This window comes from Entelurus aequoreus, linkage group LG07, assembly GCF_033978785.1.
Source record: "Entelurus aequoreus isolate RoL-2023_Sb linkage group LG07, RoL_Eaeq_v1.1, whole genome shotgun sequence".
NCBI classification, from domain to species: Eukaryota; Metazoa; Chordata; class Actinopteri; order Syngnathiformes; family Syngnathidae; genus Entelurus; species Entelurus aequoreus.
In genome coordinates this window covers 65,149,889-65,175,261 of record NC_084737.1, presented here as the reverse complement: position 1 = coordinate 65,175,261, position 25,373 = coordinate 65,149,889, and the positions used below count along the sequence as shown (strand labels likewise).

Below are 25,373 nucleotides of genomic sequence, written 5' to 3'. Positions count from 1 at the left end.
TGCTGCAACAACTCTGCCACCTAGTGTGTTTTTAGTGGCATTAAATATTCTCATTTACCATAAACTTGTGGCAGGCTGCCCCCACTCACTGTACAATATTTACCAAAAATATATATATGATGCACGCTACCAATGAAACAACTCCATGTAATTATTCTTTTAACGACAAATTACTTTTTCAGCCACAGTAATAAATGAATGGACGATGTTAGAGGCACATTGTACTGTACTTGAGTATGACAACAGTGGATCATGATGATGCTCAATGTAAAATGAGCAAGGCTTTATTTGTTAATTTAGGAAAAGTTTACAATGAACACCGCATTGTCTTGTAACAGAATATAGGTAGAAGCCAGTACAAAGCAAGATGTCAAAATATGCAGTCAATTAGTAACAAAACACATTAGTCCAAAAATAATAAACAGCAATTGACTAGAAATGATGTACAAATATTTTGTAGCTGAGACTTTGCTGGGCCTGTATGAAATAACTCATATTAATATGGAAATAGAAAAAAGACCTGCAAGATGAGTCAAACAACTGCAATAGTTAAATTTGCAGTTTGGAAAGAATATAACCTTCTGTAAACATAAATGTGCTGTTTTTTGTCAAAATGCTAGATATTAAATAAACAGCACTTATTTGATTAGTCAAGTGATGTAAAGAAAAAGAAAAACACTAGAAAATAAAATTGCATTTGCACTTTATAAATAATCTGACGTTGGCAACCACTTTTTCAAAAATGTTTTCCTTCTAAGTAATTGTTCTAGTTACTGAAATGTCAACTTATTCTTCTTATCACATTCAAGACAAGTATTTAGAAAACCTATACACGCTTCTTGACTTTTGTAGCACAGATAAAGAATTAGTTTTGTAGCGCTATAAGTGCAGTATGGTTGGTATTTTACACAGACAAAACTAAACAGTCCAGGTACAAAACCATATGAATAAAGGCCACAATTAAGTTTGCTGTTGGGGTTTAAATATTAGTTTTTAGGACACAAACTAACCTTTTATTGAAAAGGAGTAAATATCTGACTGCTATCATTTCTAGTTTTGGTGTAAATGTAAGACCTATCTATAGGCAATGCAAATGACTCACATTTAACAGTCAGTTTTAAACCCACACACCATGTTATCTGCAGTGGTTTCTCAATCTACATAACAACAACCACACTGGTTAGACTGTTATAGCATGAGGAAGCTGGGTAGTTACGACGGTCTGCCTCCAGCCTCTGCAGGCTGGTTGGGTGATTTGTGGAAGGGAGTTTCCTTGTAAATGAACCAGCAGTTGCCGCCCCACAAGATGAAGTTAAGAAAACCAAAGATCTGTCGGAATAAATAAAATAATGTCATGGTCGTGCAAACTACACTTGGGGTTATGTCGTGCAGAGAACCTACCACAGAGGCGTTTAGTCGACCCATGTGAGGCATTGCACCAGGGGCGCACGTGATGGCGATGTCCTTGCACACAGTGAGAAAAGTCAAAATGGTTGCAGGACTGGTTGCCCACTTCACGTCGGACAAACCTTTGGCCCAAGCACAGGCAGATGCCAGCCACATGAATGCAAAGGCTGCAGTAACCAGCAGGTCCTGAGAAAGAACATATTTTTATATATTTTTTCCAACAGGAAGTTAAGTTTATCCTTCTGGTATTGCAATTGCCACACACACTAACACACACTATAGATGTTAGAGTCAGGGTGCTGCACATGAACAGCAAATACAAGCAAGAAGAATTTCCTAGTAGTATTTGCAAAAGGATCGTCCCAGTTGGAACTTACAAAGTCTGACATCAGAGCGTTTTAGTTGAAAATAAACAAAAAACATGGCTGACGATAATTGGGTCATTTAGCTTTATAAAGCACATCAAATGCGGTCATCATCAGCGACGTTCCCTTGGACGTTTGAAAAGATTGAAAACAAGAAAACGACTAGTGTAAGTTTCACATCAATTGTGTTCCTTTTAATACAACTTGTTTTAAATTCACACTGTTACTGCACATCCATAATGTGTAACCATCCCCATGTCTCGCCAACTGTCGTACATACCAAGGTCACGTCGATTATGAAAATTATTTTCCAACTCACATTTAAGAGTTAAAGTATTTTTTCCCCAATTAGAAACAGATGGGTTGGGTGTTTTTTTTTGTGTTGCCATCACTTTCCAACAAATTGGACCTACTTACTGGCTATGTGTCAATGGACTCCTCTTGCCCATTCGCTTGAAGCTGAAATAATAATAATAATAATAATAATAGATTTTATTTGTAAAAAGCACTTTACATTGAGTAAACAACCCCAAAGTGCTACAGTGTATTAAAATAAAATGATAAATGATAAATGGGTTATACTTGTATAGCGCTTTTCTACCTTCAAGGTACTCAAAGCGCCTTGACAGTATTTCCACATTCACCCATTCACACACACATTCACACACTGATGGAGGGAGCTGCCATGCAAGGCGCTACCAGCACCCATCAGGGGCAAGGGTGAAGTGTCTTGCCCAAGGACACAACGAAGATAATAAAAAATTTAAAAAAAATAAAAACTAGAACAGCCAAATAGCTAAAACTAGTATACATATATCTAAAAAAGGCTTTTTTTAAAAAAGAAGGGTTTTTAAGCCTTTTTTAAAAGCATCCACAGTCTGTGGTGCCCTCAGGTGGTCAGGGAAAACGTTCCACAGACTTGGAGCGGCGGAGCAGGAAGTCCGGTCTCCCATTGTTAGTAGCTTTGTCCTCGGAGGTTGGAGGAGGTTAGCCTGTCCGGAGCGGAGGTGTCGTGTGGAGGATTTGGGGGTGAGTAATTCTTTGAGGTAGAGGGGCGCATTTCCATGGAGGTACTGGTGGGTTAGTAGGGAGACATTGAATTCAAGCCTGAGTGGAACAGGAAGCCAGTGAAGGGATCTGAGAGTTGGTATGATATGGTCATATTTCCGCACTCTCATCAGGATCCTAGCAGCACTATTCTGTATGTATTGCAGCTTTTGGATGTTTTTGCTGGGGATCCCGACAAGAAGTGCGTTGCAGTAGTCTAGCCTGGAGGAGACAAAGGCGTGGACGAGCCTCTCGGCATCAGAGAGAGTGAGTGAGGGGCGGAGTTTAGCAATGTTCCTGAGGTGGTAGAAGGAGGTCTTGCACAGTTGTTTTATTTGAGCCTCAAGGGTCAAGTGAGGGTCCATTCTAACACCCAGATTAGTGACTGAGGATGAGAGGTGAATGTCGTGGCCGGAGAAGGTGATGCTGGTGATGGTGTATGCCTGAGTCTGATGTGGGGTGCCGACTAGAATGGCTTCGGTTTTGGAGTTGTTCAGTTGAAGAAAATTGTGCTTCATCCACGCCTTTATCTCCTCCAGGCAGTTGGTAATATTCCCACACCGGACATTTGGCTTTGCAATCATCGTTTTTCTCTTACTTTTTGTTACCTTGCTGTGCTCCCTACTAATGAGTAGTGACTAGCAAGGCGCTGTCTGTGCATCCTGTAGGTGTAAACTAGCTTCCCCGCCTGGACCAACTGAGACAAAGGTTATGGATGACTGACAAGAAGATTCACTCCATTCATTTAATTATATTATTGAATAAACACGCTCAGGTGCTGAGAGCGATGTCCGACATGGCAATTTATCGATGACGGCAAAATTATTGAGTTAATTTCAATTTATTGTTTGGTTAGTTGATTTATTGACTATCGGCCCAGGCCTACTAATAGTGTAGTTTTTTCCTTGTCACCTATAACACAAAGCTGTTCTTTACCTATATTGTATTGGTGTTAGCATGTTTTAAGAATTTAAATGGTACCAGGGTATTTTATATTTTTCTTTACAGCCCTCAGTGTACAACGTTTGGACACCCTTTATCAGTCATACCAGGTCTTACAGACAGAATTACAACCCCATTGAGTTTAAGAGCAGCATCCTGCATACTGCTGCTACCTGCCACAATGTTTTTTTTTGTTTTTTACACCAGCCTGTTAGATGCACTCTTTGACCCGCTGTAAGCCTGTTACAAGAAGGCATTTTACACTCCAAACACGTGCAATACATTCATGCTTTTTTTCAGCGAAAAGGAAAAACATACCACAACTGGGCCACGGCTGGTCTCTCTATACATCTGCTGGAAGCCCAAGTAGATAACCAGGCAGGCAGTACTGTAGAGAAACGCCAACACGCCGATGCAGACGTAAAACTGTGCAGCTGACGAGTGGTCTCCGGTCAGGTAGTAAACGGTAGTGGTAGTTTGATTGACCACACATGTCGGGACATTATACGGATGCGCCATCAACCTGTGCAAACCAACATATTGCACGCCAACACACTTTATAGTAGGATCATGTAGGCGTTAACAGGGGTGGCACGGTGTGCTCACCTAAATGGATAGTTGAAATCCGCTGGTATTTCTTGATTCTTGCCCCCAGGACACTGGACATTAACACTGGTTGTGCCGCTGTAGCCTCCGGTTGTGGCAAAAGCAAATATTGTGAACACCTGCAACAATGCACACAGATGAGAGCTGCACTCACACTTCTTTTTATTTAATCAACATACTCATGGCAGGACATTCTTGTCACAGTCACCCTAAGGAATGTTTGGCTACACTGTCATACTTACTGGTTGACCAACTCATAATAAAATGTCTCCAACTGTACAATGTGGACTTAAACAATAATAACAGTAACAATATGTGTCTCATATTGTTTATACCCACCAAACATGACAAAAAACTATCATCTACCTTACTTGTTTGTGCCACTCTTTAAAAGAAGAGGCGCTCAAACAGTTACTTTTCAAGTCCCGGGTGTTCATGGTGTTTAAAAACTCCTTCCTCAATTACTTACCACCACCTCAGCTACATAAAACCACCCAGTGTACATGCCCACCACATCAGCTTTTTTTTAAGTAGGTTTTGCTACACATCTTAAAATAAAGCCTGAGGCTCTACCATCTATTTGTCAGTCAGCCACAGATGTGGGAGTTGTATGTTTAATCATTTTGGTTTTCTACAGCAAATAGGCTAACCTAGCATGATGTTGATATTAAAATGTGTATTCAGTGTTAGCACTGTCTCTCAAATAGCTGGTGTTGCTAACGTTTGCGTCTTCCTGTTCCACTTCCTGTTCCACCTTGTAACATTTATAGCACAGTTACTGTGCTCAAAATGTATTCACCACAAATAACTATAATAAAGTGACATACAATATACTTTCTTGGCAAAAGAAACATTAAATATTGTTGTAGATTCTTAAGAGCCATATTTTTGAGTCTACTTTTTCTAATTTGATTTGTCCATCCGTTTTTATTGATAAAGGCAAATTGACTGTTCACTTTGCTTTACATCTGGTTTATGTGACATCACGCAAGTTTACTTTTTGTTGTACACAGCTTTATTAATGAATTTGTAAAAAAAAAAAAAAACTTAATAAATAAAACATTGCCATGCCTCTAAGTATACATCGATCACTCTTTTCCAAGAGAGCACAGAATTGAATATCTTAATTGTTCAGACAGTAATGTGTTTAAATACTTTTAGATTGGTGTGTGTTGTTTCTTAAAGTGGAAGGACGTTTATGACTCTTGTGTTCATGTTAGCATTTAAGATAGCTAGTTCTAGTCCAGGGGTCACCAACGCGGTGCCCGCGGTCACCAGGTCGCCCGTAAGGACCAGATGAGTCGCCCGCGGGCCTGTTCTAAAAAAATAAAAATAAAATTTAATTTTTATTTTTTTATTTTTTATTTTTTTTTAATTAAATCTACATAGAAAAAACACAAGATACACTTTCAATCAGTGCATCAACCCAAACAACCTCCCCCATGCACACTCATCCACACCCACTCACACAAAAGGGGTTATTTCTTTCTGCTACCAATATTCTGGTTCCCATAACATAGACAACACATCTGCAAGGGACACAGTCCCTGAAGCACACATGATTGTATAGCAGGGGTGGGCAATTAATTTTCACCGGGGGCCGCATAAGCAACCCGAGCACTGCTGGAGGGCCACACGACAATATTTCAATTACATTTTGCTCAATATTATTTTTGATATACCGTAAGATAAATAATAATGATGATAATAATAATAATAATTAATAATAATAATAATTTAATTTAACCTAACTTAACTTTATACAAAAGCAGATTGCTTTTGATGGTCACTTTATCCTGCATTATCCAACATTTTTCCCCATCAGATTTGGACAACCATCTGTTGTTAAAAATAGTTTTTAATCATATTTATTTTATATTGTTTTTTATATTGGTTTTATATGTAATTGTTTTTTCTTTTTATTCAGTCATTGGTGGAGCTAAGGATAATATTTGAATATTGTTTTTAATATTGTTGTGCAGCACTTTGGAAACATTTTGTTGTTTAAATGTGCTATATAAATAAAGTGGATTGGATTGTCACACCTGCCAGCGTGTCCCAACACGCATTTACCTCTGTGAACAAGTCATTACCTGTGGTTGTCTCTTTAATTGACTGCATCAGAGCTCTCATCCAAAGTTAGCGAAAAACAGTCCAAGTCTCCGGGCATTATCAGCGCAACAAAGTCCAATAAGCACTCCTTAATAAACTCTCCATCAGAAAACGCCTTACTTTTTCTGGCGCTTTTGTGAGAAATGACGAAACTTGTCCTGACGGCTGCATCTCTGGGGGTGTGAAATATGGCACAAAGTCCTTGTTGGGTTTGCAGTTTTACCATCAACGCATCAGCCTCCCTTGCGCGCGCTTCATCAGACACATTCCGGTATTTTCCCTCGTGTTTCTTCGTGTAGTGGCGATTAAAAATGATATTTAAACACAGCAACCTGTGTACCACACATTAAGCACACGGCTTTACCATTAATTTATGTAAAGAAATACTTGGCAGTCCATCTCTTGTTGGAAACACGCCATTCCTCATCAACTTTTCTTTTTTTAGCGTCTCATCACTTGTCTCTATGCACCTTCAGTCACAGGTTCCCCCCGGACATACGGCATAAATAACACATTTCAAAATAAAAGCAGCACAGTTGTATTGCGCGCACGACATAGATGTTTTTTAAACTTTATTTTGTAATTTGTAATTGCGCCGTTCAATTCACTCACAATCGCACACGCGCATACGTCCACACGGAAGTAATACAAATAACGCTTTTCAAAACAAAAGCAGCACCGTTGTATTGCACACTCGACATAGATACTTTTTTAAATTTATTTTGTAATTTATGATTGGCCTCACGCGGGCCGGACAGGGATGCGCAAAGGGCCGGATGCGGCCCGCGGGCCGTACAATGCCCAGGTCTGTTGTATAGGCTGCTGGTCCACTAACATTTTCATTCATTACTATTTTTTTATGTAATAATTTTTATATTGTTTTACTTTCTTTTTTATCCAAGAAAATGTTTTTTATTTATTTATCTTATTTTATTTTATTTTTTTTTAAAAAGGGCCTTATCTTCAACAGACCAGGGGCCGTACTTATCAAGCTTCTTAGAGTGCCATTTTACACTTAAGTCCTGAAAATTTGCAAAATTTAGTCCTACTCTCAAACTTAAGAATAAAAGCTTTTTATCAACGTTCTTCAGTCTAAGAATCACTCCTACTCTCCACGATATTTAAGAGACCTTCAGAGGTGTCTTAAGTGGTTAGGAGTTGCCAGCAGGGGATGGCACCGAGGCGAGAGATGTGCGCGAACGTTCATCTTTGTTTGATGACGAGCAGCTGATCAAACGGTATCGTTTAGACAGAGCAGGTATTATTTTTGTCAGATTTAATAATTTTCGATTCCTTGTTGATTTCTGTATGTGGCTGCAGTGGACTAGTATATATAGAGCCACCCACACCAGTTTCAAATTAGTTGCCTAATTAATGAATTGGAAAGAAAATGTTATGAGAGTAGCGTATGTGTGTGGCACACACATACGCTAGGTTACAGCATGTGAGGTGAGTGACGTCAGTGAGTGTGTGGGCGAGAGAAGAGAGGGAGCGGTATTGTGAGTGCGAGCCGGGACTCAAGATTTGCAACTAATCGCCGGACTCATCATTCACTCTAAAGTCGTCCGCTGTGGAGACCCACTGCCGGGTAAAGTGAAGGGTGTTGCCCCGAGCATACATCCTGGAGAAGTGTCTCCCCTGCCTCTTTGTTACGGTCTGGGAGCAGGAAGCAGGAAAGGTGCAACAAAAAGGAAACATTTATTTTTGATTCATTGCCAATATTGTTTGTTTGTTTTGTATTATTTTGTAGTTTATTGTCAAAATATACACTCCCATTGTCCACTTAAATATTTCTAAGATATTTCTTTATTCTTAGACAAGGGATTCCCTTCCGTGATTGGTCATTTCTATGGACACAGAAATGACGTCACCTAAAATTCCGTTTACGGCACATAGTAATGTCGTAATTCAGCTCTGAGTGTGACACTTAAGATTCAGTCCTACACTTCGCTGAAAGTGTGAGTAAGACGCTTGATAACTAACTTTTAAGTGCAGCTTTCAGCGAATAATTTATTTACTCTTAAGTCAACTCTTAGCAGACTTCTTAGGAGTAATTCTAAGAAGCTTGATAAGTACGGCCCCAGGTTGTCAATGAAATTAGATTTGTTTAAAGGGTTTTTAAAACCAGGCCCAGTGCAGATAATGTCCAAGTCGGACTCAGGAACACACACCTTCATTCATGTACACAAAAAAAAATTAGGGAACACAACAGATTGCATATAATTTATAAACAAAATTACATTTTCAAAATAAGCATTTATGTACAGTCCAGATTATGTCCAGGTCACTCAAATTAGGGAACACAACAACAGATATCATATAATCTATTAACATAATTATACTTTCAAAATAAGCCTTTGAGGACTTCTCATCTTTTTTTTAATGTTTTTTGGCATCATTATCGTTTTCAACCATGTAACTTTCTAAAGTTAGAAAATACTGAATAAATGTTTTAAAGAAAGTAATACTAAGTGAATATCTGTTTTTGGCCTTAAAAATAAACTTTTTACCGAGTACTATAATTAAATTGACTAAATCATGATTGTCAATGAACTCTCCTAAAATAACAGAAACCACATTAAGCTTCATAAACAAACCAATCCTTAAACACATTTTTTCAACTTCCACCCAAAACAAAGACACAATATGACAATACCAAAACAAATGCAGGGTGGATTCAGGCTCCTGACAACAAAATCGGCAATCATCTGACTCTGTCATATTCCATAATTTTAACATTTTCCCTGTGGGTAAGAAGTTATAAATCATTTTAATTTGAAAATAACGATTTTGCACATCGATAGTAGTTTTATAGATTAGTTTGAATATGGCATCCCATGGCAACGGGCAGTCAAAAAAGTCCTCCCATTTTCCATATGTGTTGTATGGGACAGCCTTTAAAGATTTCTTTATTAAATAAAAATTATATATTTTTCTATTTATTTTAGTTCCTTTTTGCCAACTAGAATTACTTATTAGAGGTTTACAAACTAATAATTTAGTAGTTCCATAATTAATTATTTGTTTCCATCTTTTCCCAATTACTCCAGTTAGTTGATAAAATGAAAAGCTCGAGCAAGCATCACCATACATAGTTCTAAATTCATCATACTTCATAATTTTACCATTCTCATTGATAAAACCTTTATTTAACCAGATAAGAAAACCCATTGAGATTGAGATCTCTTTCACAAGGGTGACCTTGATAATATCATTGACAAAAATGATTCCTCTTTCAAACATATTTTTCCAACAGAAAGGCTTTCCATCTATTACAATATTAGAGTTCATCCATATTATCTGCTGCAAAATATCGTCTCTTTTTTCTGGCACATAAAATTGAAAACACCACTATGAGTGGATTGTTTCTTTTATGAACCCCGCCATGTTTCCCAGCAGACTCTCTACATAAGAAAAATGGGAGGGGATCACTTGTAAAAAAGGATACAATTTCTTTTCATACAGTACATGTTTTTTGTCCAACAGGACATTTGTGTACCACTCAATGTTTAAATACATCTTTGGAACAATTGATGCTTTTAAAGACAGACACATAGCTTCAAGGTTGAGAAGTTTCAGGCCCCCATATTCATACTCATTGTACAAAACCTTTCTTTTAATCTTTTCTGGTTTGCCGTTCCAGACAAAATCGAAGACCCTCCGCTCATAAATCTTAAAAAAGTTTTGTGATGGAGCTGGTAATGACAAAAACAAATAAATAAATTAAGGAATAATTAACGAGTTGGCAATAGACATTTTACCATACAAGGTTAGGGATTTCCCTTTCCATAATTGCATAATTTTGTCCAGCTTTCTTAGTCGATTATCATAATTTACTGAGCCTAGATCTTCCAGATTTTCTGGGACAACAACACCAAGTATGTTAACTGGTCCATCTGTCCACAAAACAGGCACTTTGCATTCCATTCGAAAGGACGTTCCCTTTAGATTTCCGATCCTTAACATTTTACATTTATCATAATTAAGCTTAAGGCCAGATTGCTGTGAAAATATGTCCAAAAGATTAAGAAGGTTCCGCAAACAATGAGAAAAAATCTTATCTTTGTGAATCAGCCTTTTCTGACATGAACTTCATCAAGAACAAACACAGAACACGCCTCACTGATGCACATATGCAAGACTCACTCAGAGTTGCAGTGTCAAGTTACACACCAGAGTACAACACACTAGTTAACAGCATGCAATGCCAGGCTTCCCACTAACTGACAAAGAAACAGATAACAGATTAGGTGTCCAGTTCAAAGTGTGACATGATTTAAAAATTTGAGAGTTTACTTTTGTATTTTACATGAGTTATTATTTGTACAAACATGGTGCAAAGTAATTCATGATTTGTTAAAAAATGTTAGTGGCTAGCTAGTTAAAATGGGATATTGTGATTTCACAAGACTGTCTTAGAAGTGATCATTTGAAAATGTTCAATTTGAAAAATGTGCACTTGGAGAAAATATAAAAATAAAGTGTTGCATATTGATATTTATCTGTTTCTATATATATTTATTGTGAAATCATTAAGATAATCAGTGTTTCCACAAAGATACATATAATTAATTATTAATAATAACAGAGTTAAAGGTAAATTGAGTAAATTGGCTATTTCTGGCAATTTATTTAAGTGTGTATCAAACTGGTAGCCCTTCGCATTAACCAGTACCCAAGAAGTAGCTCTTGGTTTCAAAAAGGTTGGTGACCCCTGTTCTAGTCTGTCCGTGAATTTATCAAAGTGCGGCTATAAATCACGTTTTTTTCTATACATTTTAACACCTGAGAGTCAGCCTCCTCTGCAGTGGAAATTTGTGTTTTTTGCATAGCAGTGACACTAACCCCTAGAAGAACTTAGTTGAACAACCCTGCCTTAAAGTTACAGGGGTGTTTTGTAGAACACATGGAGGAAATTTCAAGTCAATTTGACATATGGGGTCAAACTTTAGGGTTAAATAACAGCGCTGTCATGTGGTGTATTTGTCCAATTAAAATAATGGCACAGGCAACACAGAAGGGGAGCATGTTTTGACAAATAAAGTTAAAGTACCAACGATTGTCACACACACACTAGGTGTGGTGAAATTTGTCCTCTGCATGTGACCCATCCCCATGTTCACTCCCTGGGAGGTGAGGGGAGGTGAGGCGAGCAGTGAGCAGCAGCGTGCGCCGCGCTTGTGAATCATTTGGTGATTTAACCCCGAATTCCAACTCTTGAGGCTGAGTGCCAAGCAGGGAGGCAATGGGTCCCATTTTTTGTAGTCTTTGGTATGACTCGGCCGGGGTTTGAACTCACGACCTCCCAGTCTCAGGACACTCTAACCACAGGGCCACTGGGCTGGTATCGCTTATGTGTGCGGTAGTACAGGAGTAGAAGAGTTACATCAGTGAGTTTCCTGATTTTTTCACATGGCTGTATATCTGTTTGTTATCCTTTACCTAACGCACAGATTACAAATGTTGGCTTTACAATTGGAAAGCTATTTTTTCTTCATTGTGTACTTTTATTTTACATTTTCAGCTTCCAAATAGTTCTAATTAGGTCTAAACCAGGTGTGTCAAACTCGTTATTATTGAGGGCCATGTCGCAATTATGGCTGCGCTCAGAGAGCCGCATGTAACAGTGAATATATATGAATATAAATGTATAAGAGCCTCAAAACAAAATTTGCATAGAAAACTCTTTTTGATTACCGTATTTTTCGGACTATAAGTCGCAGTTTTTTTTCATAGTTTCATAGGGACGGCGTGGCGAAGTTGGTAGAGTGGCCGTGCCAGCAATTGGAGGGTTGCAGGTTACTGGGGTTCAATCCCCACCTACTACCATCCTAGTCACGTCCGTTGTGTCCTTGGGCAAGACACTTCACCCTTGCTCCTGATGGCTGCTGGTTAGTGCCTTGCATGGCAGCTCCCGCCATCAGTGTGTGAATGTGTGTGTGAATGGGTGAATGTGGAAATACTGTCAAAGCGCTTTGAGTACCTTGAAGGTAGAAAAGCGCTATACAAGTATAACCCATTCATCATTTATATATTTATTTATCATTTATAGTTTGGGGGTGCGACTTGTGCTCAGGAGCGACTTATGTGTGAAATTATTAACACATTACCGTAAAATATCAAATAATATTATTTAGCTCATTCACGTAAGAGACTAGACGTATAAGATTTCCTTGGATTTAGCGATTAGGAGTGACAGATTGTTTGGTAAACGTATAGCATGTTATATATGTTATAGTTATTTGAATAACTCTTACCATAATATGTTACGTTAACATACCAGGCACGTTCTCAGTTGGTTATTTATGCGTCATATAACATACACTTATTCAGCCTGTTGTTCACTATTCTTTATTTATTTTAAATTGCCTTTTAAATGTCTATTCTTGGTGTTGGGTTTTATCAAATCAATTTCCCCAAAAAATGCGACTTATACTCCAGTGCGACTTATATATGTTTTTTTCCTTGTTTATTATGCATTTTCGGCCGGTGCGACTTATACTCCGAAAAATACGGTACTATAATTCTTACTAACAGATTGATGGACAATTAGCTTTCCTTGTTGCAGGATCAGATAATACGGGGCGCGAATTTAACCACGGCAATTACGGCATAAGCCGCGACCGCCCTCGTCACTTGCCGTAATGCTCTAAAAGATTGACCAACGTTGACGGCAAGAACATGCCGTGACCGCCCTCGTCACTTGCCGTAAAGCCCTAAAAAATGTACCAACATCGACGGCAAGAACATGCCGTGACCGCCCTTGACTTTTTACTTGTTAATGGACGAGGGATGTAACGGTAAACAGTTTAATGATAATTTGCGGTAAGACTCCCGACGGTTAGAAATAGCGCAGGACTCAAATTTAACCACGGCAACCGCAGCAATTGCTGCAACAGCCCTTGTCTCTTGCCGTAATGCCCTAAAAAATTGACCAGCATCCACTGCAACAACATGCCGCGACCGCCCTTGACTTTTTACTTGTTAATGGACTAGGGATGTAACGATAAATTCCAGACGATTAGTAATACTGTTTACATTTTTAATTACCGAATTATTAATGCATTTTAGGCAACTGCTTACTTCCTGAATATGGCATCTGCACATGCTCACTAGAGCCGTTAGGTTTGGGAAACATGGCGGCGACTTCATGGACTTTGCTTTGAAAAAATGTTCCCTCCGACCTAATGGAGCCGATCGCTTCGTTTCACTTCATTTCAATCGCTTCTACTTCTGTGGAGTCTTGTGTGCGGTTAAGAGCGCAATGCTGTTGGAGGAGAACAATATTTGATGTTGCAGTTTCATTTTGAACATGCAACTAGCGTCCTTCCATCAGCTGCTGTGAATGAGAGTTACGATGCAGCAGGCGATGTGTCTGGAACGTTGCCACAACTTGTTAATAAAGTCTTTAGTTTGTTTACTGAGATGCTCACTCCTCCTTTATTTAACTGCAAACTTTGTTAGTGTTCCAATAACATCAATACTAGCTCAAATGTTTTGCCATTTCATCGAATTGAATGCTGGCTGAGTTGCAGTGAGGCACAAAGATTGTGTGTTAGATGTGCGAGGTATCACTCTTTATTTTTGTTTGCCAAACTGTTGCACCGAAGTACAAACCCCTTCCATATGAGTTGGGAAATGGTGTTAGATGTAAATGTAAACGGAATACAGTGATTTGCAAATCATTTTCAACCCATATTCAGTTGAATGTGCCACAAAGACAACATATTTGATGTTCAAACTGATAAACTTTTTTTTTTTTGCAAATAATCATTAACTTTAGAATTTGATGCCAGCAACACGTGACAAAGAAGTTGGGAAAGGTGGCAATAAATACCGATAAAGTTGAGGAATGCTCATCAAACACTTATTTGGAACATACCACAGGTGTGCAGGCTAATTGGGAACAGGTGGGTGCCATGATTGGGTATAAAAACAGCTTCCCAAAAAATGCTCAGTCTTTCACAAGAAAGGATGGGGCGAGGTACACCCCTTTGTCCACAACTGCGTGAGCAAATAGTCAAACAGTTTAAGAACAACGTTTCTCAAAGTGCAATTGCAAGAAATTTAGGGATTTCAACATCTACGGTCCATAATATCATCAAAAGGTTCAGAGAATCTGGAGAAATCACTCCACGTAAGCGGCATGGCCGGAAACCAACATTGAATGACCGTGACCTTCCATCCCTCAGACGGCACTGTATCAAAAACCAACATCAATCTCTAAAGGATATCACCACATGGGCTCAGGAACACTTCAGAAAACCACTGTCACTAAATACAGTTGGCCGCTACATCTGTAATTGCAAGTTAAAGGCCTACTGAAACCCACTACTACCGACCACGCAGTCTGATAGTTTATATATCAATGATGAAATCTTAACATTATAACACATGCCAATACGGCCGGGTTAACTTATAAAGTGACATTTTAAATTTGCCGCTAAACTTCCGGTTCGAAACGCCTCTGCGGATGACGTATGCGCGTGACGTAGCCCGGCGAACACGGGTATGCCTTCCACATTGAAGCCGATATGAAAAAGCTCTGTTTTCATTTCATAATTCCACAGTATTCTGGACATCTGTGTTCGTGAATCTGTTTCAATCATGTTCATTGCATTATGGAGAAGGAAGCCAAGCAAGCAAAGAAGAAAGTTGTCGGTGCGAAATGGACGTATTTTTCGAACGTAGTCAGCCACAACAGTACACAGCCGGCGCTTCTTTGTTTACATTCCCGAAAGATGCAGTCAAGATGGAAGAACTCGGATAACAGAGACTCTAACCAGGAGGACTTTTGATTTGGATACACAGACGCCTGTAGAGAACTGGGACAACACAGACTCTTACCAGGATTACTTTGATTTGGATGACAAAGACGCAGACGTGCTACTGTGAGTATGCAGCTTTGGCTTTTTTTTGCGTATGTACGTAACTTTTTTAAAATATATAAGCTTTATGAACCTTGGGTTAGGTGAACGGTCTTTTGGGCTGAGTGATTGTGTGTGTTGATCATGTGTTTGAATTGTATTGGCGTGTTCTATGGAGCTAGGAGCTAGCAGAGGAGCTAGGAGCTAGCATAACACGTACCGTACCGTACGTGCGCGTCACGTACTAACTTTTTAAAAATATATAAGCTTTATGAACCTTGGGTTAGGTGAACGGTCTTTTGGGCTGAGTGATTGTGTGTGTTGATCAGGTGTTTGAATTGTATTGGCGTGTTCTATGGAGCTAGGAGCTAGCAGAGGAGCTAGGAGCTAGCATAACAAACACGCAGGTGTTATTATGCAGGATTAATTTGTGGCATATTAAATATAAGCCTGGTTGTGTTGTGGCTAATAGAGTATATATATGTCTTGTGTTTATTTACTGTTGTAGTCATTCCCAGCTGAATATCAGGTACCGTGAGTATGCAGCCTTGGCTGCTAAACATTCGATAACTTGACCGTATGTGCGCGTCACGTACGTAACTTTTTAAAAATATATAAGCTTTATGAACCTTGGGTTAGGTAAACGGTCTTTTGGGCTGAGTGATTGTGTGTGTTGATCAGGTGTTTGAATTGTATTGGCGTGTTCTATGGAGCTAGGAGCTAGCAGAGGAGCTAGGAGCTAGCATAACAAACACGCAGGTGTTTTTATGCAGGATTAATTTGTGGCATATTAAATATAAGCCTGGTTGTGTTGTGGCTAATAGAGTATATATATGTCTTGTGTTTATTTACTGTTGTAGTCATTCCCAGCTGAATATCAGGTCACCCTCGGCTCTCACAGCATCTTCCCTATCTGAATAGCTTCAACTCCCCACTAGTCCTTCACTTGCACTTTACTCATCCACAAATCTTTCATCCTCGCTCAAATTAATGGGGAAATTGTCGCTTTCTCGGTCCGAATCTCTCTCACTTCATGCGGCCATCATTGTAAACAATAGGGAACTTTGCGTATATGTTCAACTGACTACGTCACGCTACTTCCGGTAGGTGCAAGCCTTTTTTTTATCAGATACCAAAAGTTGCAATCTTTATCGTCGTTGTTCTATACTAAATCCTTTCAGCAAAAATATGGCAATATCGCGAAATGATCAAGTATGACACATAGAATAGATCTGCTATCCCCGTTTAAATAAAAAAAATTCATTTCAGTAGGCCTTTAAAGCTCCACTATGCAAAGCGAAAGCCATTTATCAACAACATCCAGAAACGCTGCCGGCTTCTCTGGGCCCGAGATCATCTAAGATGGACTAATGCAAAGTGGAAAAGTGTTCTGTGGCCTGACGAGTCCACATTTCAAATTGTTTTTGGAAATATTCGACATCGTGTCATCCGGACCAAAGGGGAAGCGAACCATCCAGACTGTTATCGACGCAAAGTTCAAAAGCCAGCATCTGTGATGGTATGGGGGTGCATTAGTGCCCAAGGCATGGGTAACTTACACATCTGTGAAGGCACCATTAATGCTGAAAGGTACATACAGGTTTTGGAACAACATATGCTGCCATCTAAGCACCGTCTTTTTCATGGACGCCCCTGCTTATTTCAGCAAGACAATACCAAGCCACATTCAGCATGTGTTACAACAGCGTGGCTTCGTAAAAAAAGAGTGCGGGTACTTTCCTGGCCCGCCTGCAGTCCATACCTGTCTCCCATCGAAAATGTGTGGCGCATTATGAAGTGTAAAATACGACAGCGGAGACCCCGGACTGTTGAACGACTGAAGCTCTACATAAAACAAGAATGGGAAAGAATTCCACTTTCAAAGCTTCAACAATTAGTTTCCTCAGTTCCCAATTGTTTGAGTGTTGTTCAAAGAAAAGGTGATGTAACACAGTGTTGAACATGCCCTTTCCCAACTACTTTGGCACATGTTGCAGCCATGAAATTCTAAGTTAATTATTATTTGCAAAAAAAAAAAAAAAAATTATGAGTTTGAACATCGAATATCTTGTCTTTGTAGTGCATTCAATTGAATATGGGTTGAAAAGGATTTGCAAATCAATTTATTCCGTTTATATTTACATCTAACACAATTTCCCAACTCATATGGAAACGGGGTTTGTACATGAAGGTATAGCATTAGCAATTTCAATGAAATCTTTGATATCCTTTTCTAGCGACAAAAGTCCTTCGCTTTTGGGTGTTTGTAAGGGGTCATCAGACTGTAATTGGCAGAGACAGCATAAGTCCCAATTGATGCTGCTGCTGCTGCTGCTATTACTATCAGATGATGTGGACGCCATATTGTTTGATAATAGCTACACTGAAAAATGCATTACATGAAAATAAAGTTGATGATTTTCACAGTGTTAGATTAGGCAGTAGAATGACCGTACATAGATAAGCTCTTCTGTATGATTTTCACATCAGGAGAAGTCAGGAGACACAACAGTAGCCTGTCGGGGGACCAAACTATTATCACACTGTGTGGATAACAGCGTCGGAGCCTTCTCTGTAAGATACGTTTCTGTTTCTGTTGAAACAGAAACCTATATTACAGGGGGGGGTACTGACTTTCTCTACTTTTACTAATGTAACAATGAAATATATCTGTAGCTTTACATTCTATCTGTGTTGAAATATATGTACAATACATTTTATAGATAATGGCTATGTTGTTAATATGGAAATTAAAGTGCTCTAATAAATAAATGATCATACATCTGATCATTCCAGTATGTTTCTGATGCTCAAAAAACCTAAAATAGTTTGCCAAAAGTATCAAAAGTTAAGGTACACCTAATTTTTACATAGACACCATCTTGGAAATATGCTAATTAGGTGTCCAGACACACCCAATCATAAAGATGATTTTCCATCATATTTCTAATTGTCAAAAAACATGAAATAGACACCAAGTTTGGATTTGTAGCTCATCTTGTTCAAATGTAGAGGCAAAAGCGCATTCAGGTGGTGGCCATATTGGATCAGCCGCTGTGGCGACCCCAAAGGTCAGGGGCGGGGGGGTTAAAAAAATAGAAAAATAAAGTTTTTCTTTATTTTTTTTGGTCATTAAAAAATTAGTGTGTGCTTACGGACTGTATCCCTGCAGACTGTATTGATCTATATTGATATATAATGTAGGAACCAGAAATATTAACAGAAAGAAACAAGCCTTTTGTGCGAATGAGTGTGAATGAGTGTAAATGGGGGAGGTAGGTTTTTTGGGTTGGTGCACTAATTGTAAGTGTATCTTGTGTTTTTTATGTTAATTTAATTCTTTTTTAAATTTAAAAAAATAAATAAAATTGTTTTTTTTTATTTTTGTCGATCCACGGACCAGTACCGGGCCGCGGCCCGGTGGTTGGGGACCACTGATCTAAACTATTTTAGTATGCTAACACCTTAGCATGCTATACATCGCTTTAGCTATAGCTAATAGCGCTAGAAGTTGACAGGCAAATTCCGTGGAAGGAGAAATATATAACCAGCACAACGTAATTCTATATAAAAGTGTTTTTAACGCAAATAGTGTTCGTTGGTCACAAGACACGCAGCGTGGACCAAATTAAGAGGTATGTCAGCGTCGATTGCGAGGATGCAATAATCATGAGACACAGCAGCACCCGCAAAGCTCCCATTTGGACACAGCGTTTTTTAAAGTTCAAACTTACCCATTCGAGCAAACGAATAAATGCCAACGGCTCTTTAAGAGGACCCAAATCGAAAGTAAATCCAGAAGTGAGCACTTTCTGTGGTAAAGGAGGCAAAGTAAAGAGGAAAATGAAGCATTTCTACATTGGTTACAGGCGTGTTTACATAAAAGTGCTCGATCGATATGTGCTGTTGTTACCTGCGCAATAGACTCCATTGTTTCACCACAAGGGGGGGGAAAAGCAAAAAAAAAAACTAAAGTTGTGAGTCCTCTTTGGCGGATGTTACTACACGTTCGATTGTCTCCAAGCTTGTCAAAAGTTTTCTACAACTTCAGCTCGGGTCCGTGTGGGTGTCACGTGACTCGCGGTGCTAGGACGTCGGCAGGGGACGCCACTGAGGCATACTTGCAAGGACCAAGTGGACTCTTGAGCATATGAAGGCTATATGGTCTTCATGTCTCAGTGTGTTCCGACTCTTTCAAGCTCGAAGGCACGGGTGTCCAAACTCGTTTTTCATTGTGGGACGGCTGCTCTCCGAGGGCCATTTGGTACAGTGAATATGAATATTCACGTGTAATCCCTTCGTGATATATCACACAATATTCCCAATGCTTTTGATTATTAGTTTTTATGTAGATAACGTACTTGGTTTTGAAATCATAAGTCAGGGGAACAAGCAGTTTATTCTAACAAAAAAGGAGCTGGAATTTATGGTAATGCTGGGGGGACAAGCGGTAAGAAATTGATGGATGGATGGAGGGGTACATAAACTTTTTCACCAAGGGCAGCATGGTAAAAAGCCAACTTATTTTGTAAAAAAAAATGTTTAAGCAGTGAATATATATATACCTGTATATATACACTACCGTTCAAAAGTTTGGGGTCACCCAAACAACTTTGTGGAATAACCTTCATTTCTAAGAACAAGAATAGACTGTCGAGTTTCAGATGAAAGTTCTCTTTTTCTGGCCATTTTGAGCGTTTAACTGACCCCACAAATGTGATGCTCCAGAAACTCAATCTGCTCAAAGGAAGGTCAGTTTTGTAGCTTCTGTAACGAGCTAAACTGTTTTCAGATGTGTGAACATGATTGCACAAGGGTTTTCTAATCATCAATTAGCCTTCTGAGCCAATGAGCAAACACATTGTACCATTAGAACACTGGAGTGATAGTTTCTGGAAATGGGCCTCTATACACCTATGTAGATATTGCACCAAAAACCAGACATTTGCAGCTAGAATAGTCATTTACCACATTAGCAATGTATAGAGTGTATTTCTTTAAAGTTAAGACTAGTTTAAATTTATCTTCATTGAAAAGTACAGTGCTTTTCCTTCAAAAATAAGGACATTTCAATGTGACCCCAAACTTTTGAACGGTAGTGTATATATGTGTGTTTGTGTGTGTGTGTGTGTGTATATATATATATATATATATATATATATATATATATATATATATATATATATATATATATATATATATATATATATATATATATATATATATATATATATATATATATATATATATGATAAATGATAAATGGGTTATACTTGTATAGCGCTTTTCTACCTTCAAGGTACTCAAAGCGCTTTGACAGTATTTCCACATTCACCCATTCACACACACATTCACACACTGATGGAGGGAGCTGCCATGCAAGGCGCTACCAGCACCCATCAGGAGCAAGGGTGAAGTGTCTTGCCCAAGGACACAACGGACGTGACTTGGATGGTAGAAGGTGGGGATTGAACACATATATATATGTTTATATATACATATATATATATATATATATATATATATATATATATATATATATATATATATATATATATATATATATATATATATATTTATATGTTTAAATTTTCCTGAGGGAACTCTCCTGAAGGAATCAATAAAGTACTATCTATCTATCTATCCATCTATCTATCTATCTATAACACAAAGCTGATACTAAGTTGTGTCTTTAAATAAATATATATATGAATGAACACATGTGGAGTTATGTACTTAACAAAAAAAGGTGAAATATACTGAAAACATGTTTTGTATTCTAGTTTCTTCAAAATAGCCACCCTTTGCTCTGATTACTGCTTTGCACACTCTTGGCATTCTCTCGATGAGCTTCAAAGGGTAGTCACCTGAAATGGTTTTCACTTCACATGTGTCATAGTTTTGATGCCTTCAGTGACAATCTACAATGTAAATAGCCATGAAAATAAAGAAAACGCATTGAAATGAGAAGGTGTGACAAACTTAAAAGCTGAACTTTTGGTACTAATAACTAATAATAATATACTTTGTCACTTATAACTAGGGATGATGTTTGATAAGAAATTATCGAGTTCGAGTCTATTATCGAATCCTCTTATCGAACCGATTCCTTATCGATTCTCTTATCGAGTCCAGATAGGTTGTTGTATATGGAAAAAAACACACAATATTTGGTTTAACAAAAGCTCACTTTTATTATATAAGAAAACAATTTAATCTAATAAATAAATAAATATTGACTGTTACCCCCCTAAAAAAAAAAAAAAAAAAAAAAAAACATTGACTGTTGTTACCCAAAGTATATTAAGTGGGATTTTTCAGAAAAACAAATATATACAGTAACACAAAAACAACCTGTCTCTGTGATCACTATAGGTGTATAAATAATAATATAGTGTTAAATAAAATCAGTCCCTTGGGCACAAAACTGGAAATAATACATCTCTCCAAAAAGTGCAATTCTGCTGCTATTTGACATAACTGTTTGTTATGATGCTTTGACATTTTTGCACTTTAAAGAAAGAAAGAAAATTCTATGAAGAGAAAAGTTGTTTGCAAATGTGGTTACAATGCTAAAAAATGAAAAGTTAAAGCTAAAAAAAGAAATACACTTTATTGAGTTAACATTATTTCTTTATAGGGTGAAAGATGTTATGAGCTAGGGAATATAACAACGACACTACCCATCATGCAACGGGAGTGACGAGCATGCGCGGTAGCCCCGAAAAGTGTTGTTGCATGTCGTCACCCGTGAAAGTAAACGTCAAGAACTCAGCCAACACGCCTCGTCTGCATTATTTATAATTAGACAGACAACACATATACAGTGTGAAAAACAAAAGTTAAAAAAGGGAGATGTGTTGTATATATATGTATGTGCTGCGGTTGCTTTAAGAATGTTGCGCCAGCTGCCGTAAAGGAGGTGCGTTGCTAGCCTGGTTGCTATGTTTCCGGTGGGTCGTAAAAGTGTTCTTCATGAGTTTGTACCCTGCTCAAATCTCTCAGTAAAGTTATTTATTGGATTATACCTTTTGTTTTTAACTTTATTACACCTTGGAGCGCTTTTTCCCGTCCATTGTTTTCCTGCTTTCGCTATCTGCGCCTAATGACTGAGCTACATGACTGATTTATTGTGATGTCACACGGAGCATTTCTGGTCGGGACAGGATTCGTTCCGAGGGATTCAAATAAAGAACCAACTCTTTTCTTTACTATAGTGGTCTCGATAACGGGTACCGGTTCTCAAAAAGGGATTCGAGTCTGAGGACTCTGTTCTTTTCTTATCGAACAACCGGGAAAACCGGTTTCGAGTATCATCCCTACTTATAACACCAAGCTGACCCTAATGTTTGTCTTTAAATATAAATGTCTGGTTTTATATTTTCCCCCCCAAAATGGCCCTACATACTTAAATTTTCCCTGCGATGAGTTGGCGACTTGTCCAGGGTGTACCCCGCCTTCTGTCCGAGTGCAGCTGGGATAGGCTCCAGCACCCCCCGCGACCCGGAAAGGGACAAGTGGTAGAAAATGGATGGATGGATGGATGGACTCTTGGTGGGAAAAGTTTTTTTTGTTTCGTTTTGTCAACTTTTTTCTCATTGCATCACAAAAGTTTGCTCTTTTTGTTACATTCTTACTGTTGTTTTTTATCCCAAAAATTTGTTGCGGCCTACCAAAATTATAGCTGTGGGCTGCAATTTGGACACCCCTGTGTTAACACAATGTTCTTTGCATGGTCAGATAATTCTCAAGTGTAAAATACATGCAATTGTATGAAGTACATGCAATCTTTCGGTCAAAATTTAAAGAACAATGGAAATATGTTTTGTAAGAAAGATTAAGTGCTTTATTGTCGCACATTATTTCAAGGCTTTCGCAGGCCACATAAAATGATGTGGCGGGCCAGATCTGGCCCCTGGGCCTTCAGTTTGTGTATCGTGTTCTAAGCCTTAGCCAGGGATTATCAAACTGTGGCACGTGTATCACTAGTGGTACGCGGACTCCATATAGTGGTACGCCAAAGAATCACTTGATTAAAGTACAGTGTTTTAATTTCCAGTGTTACTGTTCAAACTGTGTGTAATGTTACAATAGCCAAAAATTTTAAACATACTCGTTAAATAAAACCTCTGTCTTGACTCTCAGATTATTAACCGTACCCACTTGGCATTCATTGCACCGGTCATCCTAAATTAAATTTTTTCTTGCCTTGATATGGGATCAGATCCGAGGATGTCGTTGTGGTTTGTGAAGCCCTTTGAGGCATTTGTTATTAAGGGCTATATAAATAAACTTTGATTGATAGATTGATTGATAATACTTAGGCCTACTACACTATTGTATTTTAATGTTGGTCACTATGGTGGTACTTGGGGTGCCAAGTTTTTTTCTGAAGTGGTACTTGGTGAAAAAAGTTTGAGAACCATGGTTAGTTTGATTAATATTGCACAATAGTTTCATTAAAAAAATCTTAAAAACAGCAAGATTTTATCCATCCATCCATTTTCTTCCACTTATGCGGGTCGGTGTCCTGGGTGGAGCAGTCTCAGAAAGGAAGCCCAGACATCCCAGTCTCCAGCTACCTCTTCCACTTCTACCGGAGAAACACAGAGGCGTTCCCAGGCCAGCTGCAAGACATAATCCCTCATATTTCCGAGATGATGTCTTTTATTTGACCAATTCCAGATATCTTTGACAATAAGTACAGAATCCCTTGTATATCATTAATAATTAGTTCCAGACATGACCACAATAAATTAATTGCTGCAAAGTAGGAATCATTATAAATAAATCAAATATTTTCATAGTGAGAGCATAAAAAACTGTTTGCTATACCTTCTAAATATGCTTTTCAACATTTTGAGAGCTAGACATGAAATAACACCCTTTTGTCACATTTACACTCTTTTAATCCGATATAGAATCAGAATCAGAATCAGAATAATTTTTATTGCCATTGTTTGAGAACGGGTTCACAAACTAGGAATTTAAAACTTGGTCCAATCGTGCAACATAAAACACATATAACACAGAATAGAATAACATGAGCTGTAACTGAGCTATCAGATCTTGTTATTGTTCATGTGCCTGATGGCCGAGGGGAAAAAACTGTTCAGGTGGCGGGAGGTGTGGGTCTGGTTTGTGTCCAGGGTGAGACGAATCAGCTGTGATCCGACCCACACGCCTCCTGGTCCTGGAGGAGAACAGGTCCTGGAGGGATGGGAGTTTGCAGCCAATAATAATGCTGTCTGAGGCTGAGCCAATCAGTGGCCACAATACTATTTTTTTAGCGCAGTCTGATTGGTTTGGTCTCATCTAGCCAATACTACTGTGGTATTGATATTTTTGGTTCATTTAGCCATTTTGTTAAAATTCTTGATTCAGGGCATGCGAAAATGTTGTAGAATATGCTTAAAAAAACACCAACAATTCTGCAATAGGGCAAGGTACTTTGTACTTTGGCTTGCTCTGATCCCACATTTAATTTCATGTACATTTTACAGTTTGCACTCCTTGAAATGCCTTGAATTCTTTCCTGCTTCCTTACGTTGCATGCTTTCTTGTCAATGTCAGTGTTGCATTTTGTCAGAAGTTCAGTTATGTAGATGTTTTTGTCTTTGTTGCAGCAATGCCAACTTGTTTTGTTTTTGTTAGTACACTTTCTAAATATAACAGGTGTAGTGTTATTTCTGCCAGAAATGTATCGATGTTGTTGACATCCACATCCTCATTCCTTATTCATCATCCTCATCATTTCTTTTTATTCCTTTCATGAAAATGCATATATACAAGCCACGTACAGTTCACTCTTTCAGTTTTTTTGTTTCTTATACATTTCCATGATCAGAAAGGAGCAAATGGAAGAATAATATTCTTATATTTATCTGCCCCTTTTTTCAACACAAATTATTTTAGATGACGTAATCACTGTTCCCTCCACCAACACCTGAACTCCGACATACATTTTCATTTTCGTTTAAGCATTTTCACAATGACACTTCCAATCAAAATCAAAAATCAGTTTGAT

The 25,373-nt window shown here is 38.3% G+C and overlaps 1 protein-coding gene across 1 annotated transcript; it reads right to left on the bottom strand.

Annotated features, from left to right (window-relative positions):
* Positions 1-168: 168 nt before the first annotated feature.
* Positions 169-19,457, bottom strand: sypl2b (synaptophysin-like 2b). Its single transcript, XM_062054241.1, has 6 exons — positions 19,260-19,457; positions 19,081-19,158; positions 4,368-4,486; positions 4,080-4,284; positions 1,402-1,593; positions 169-1,329 (listed from the first exon to the last, which is right to left on the bottom strand). The coding sequence occupies exons 1-6, from the start codon at positions 19,275-19,277 to the stop codon at positions 1,213-1,215; spliced, it is 729 nt and encodes a 242-aa protein (XP_061910225.1). The 5' UTR covers positions 19,278-19,457; the 3' UTR covers positions 169-1,212.
* Between the last annotated feature and the right edge of the window lie 5,916 nt (positions 19,458-25,373).

Coding starts and splice junctions, on each gene's coding strand:
- sypl2b (XM_062054241.1), bottom strand. Junction 4,487..19,080: donor TTATTCGTTTGCTCGAATGG/GTAAGTTTGAAC, acceptor GCATTGTTGCAG/GTGTTCACAATATTTGCTTT. Junction 4,285..4,367: donor GATTTCAACTATCCATTTAG/GTGAGCACACCG, acceptor TGGTTTGCACAG/GTTGATGGCGCATCCGTATA.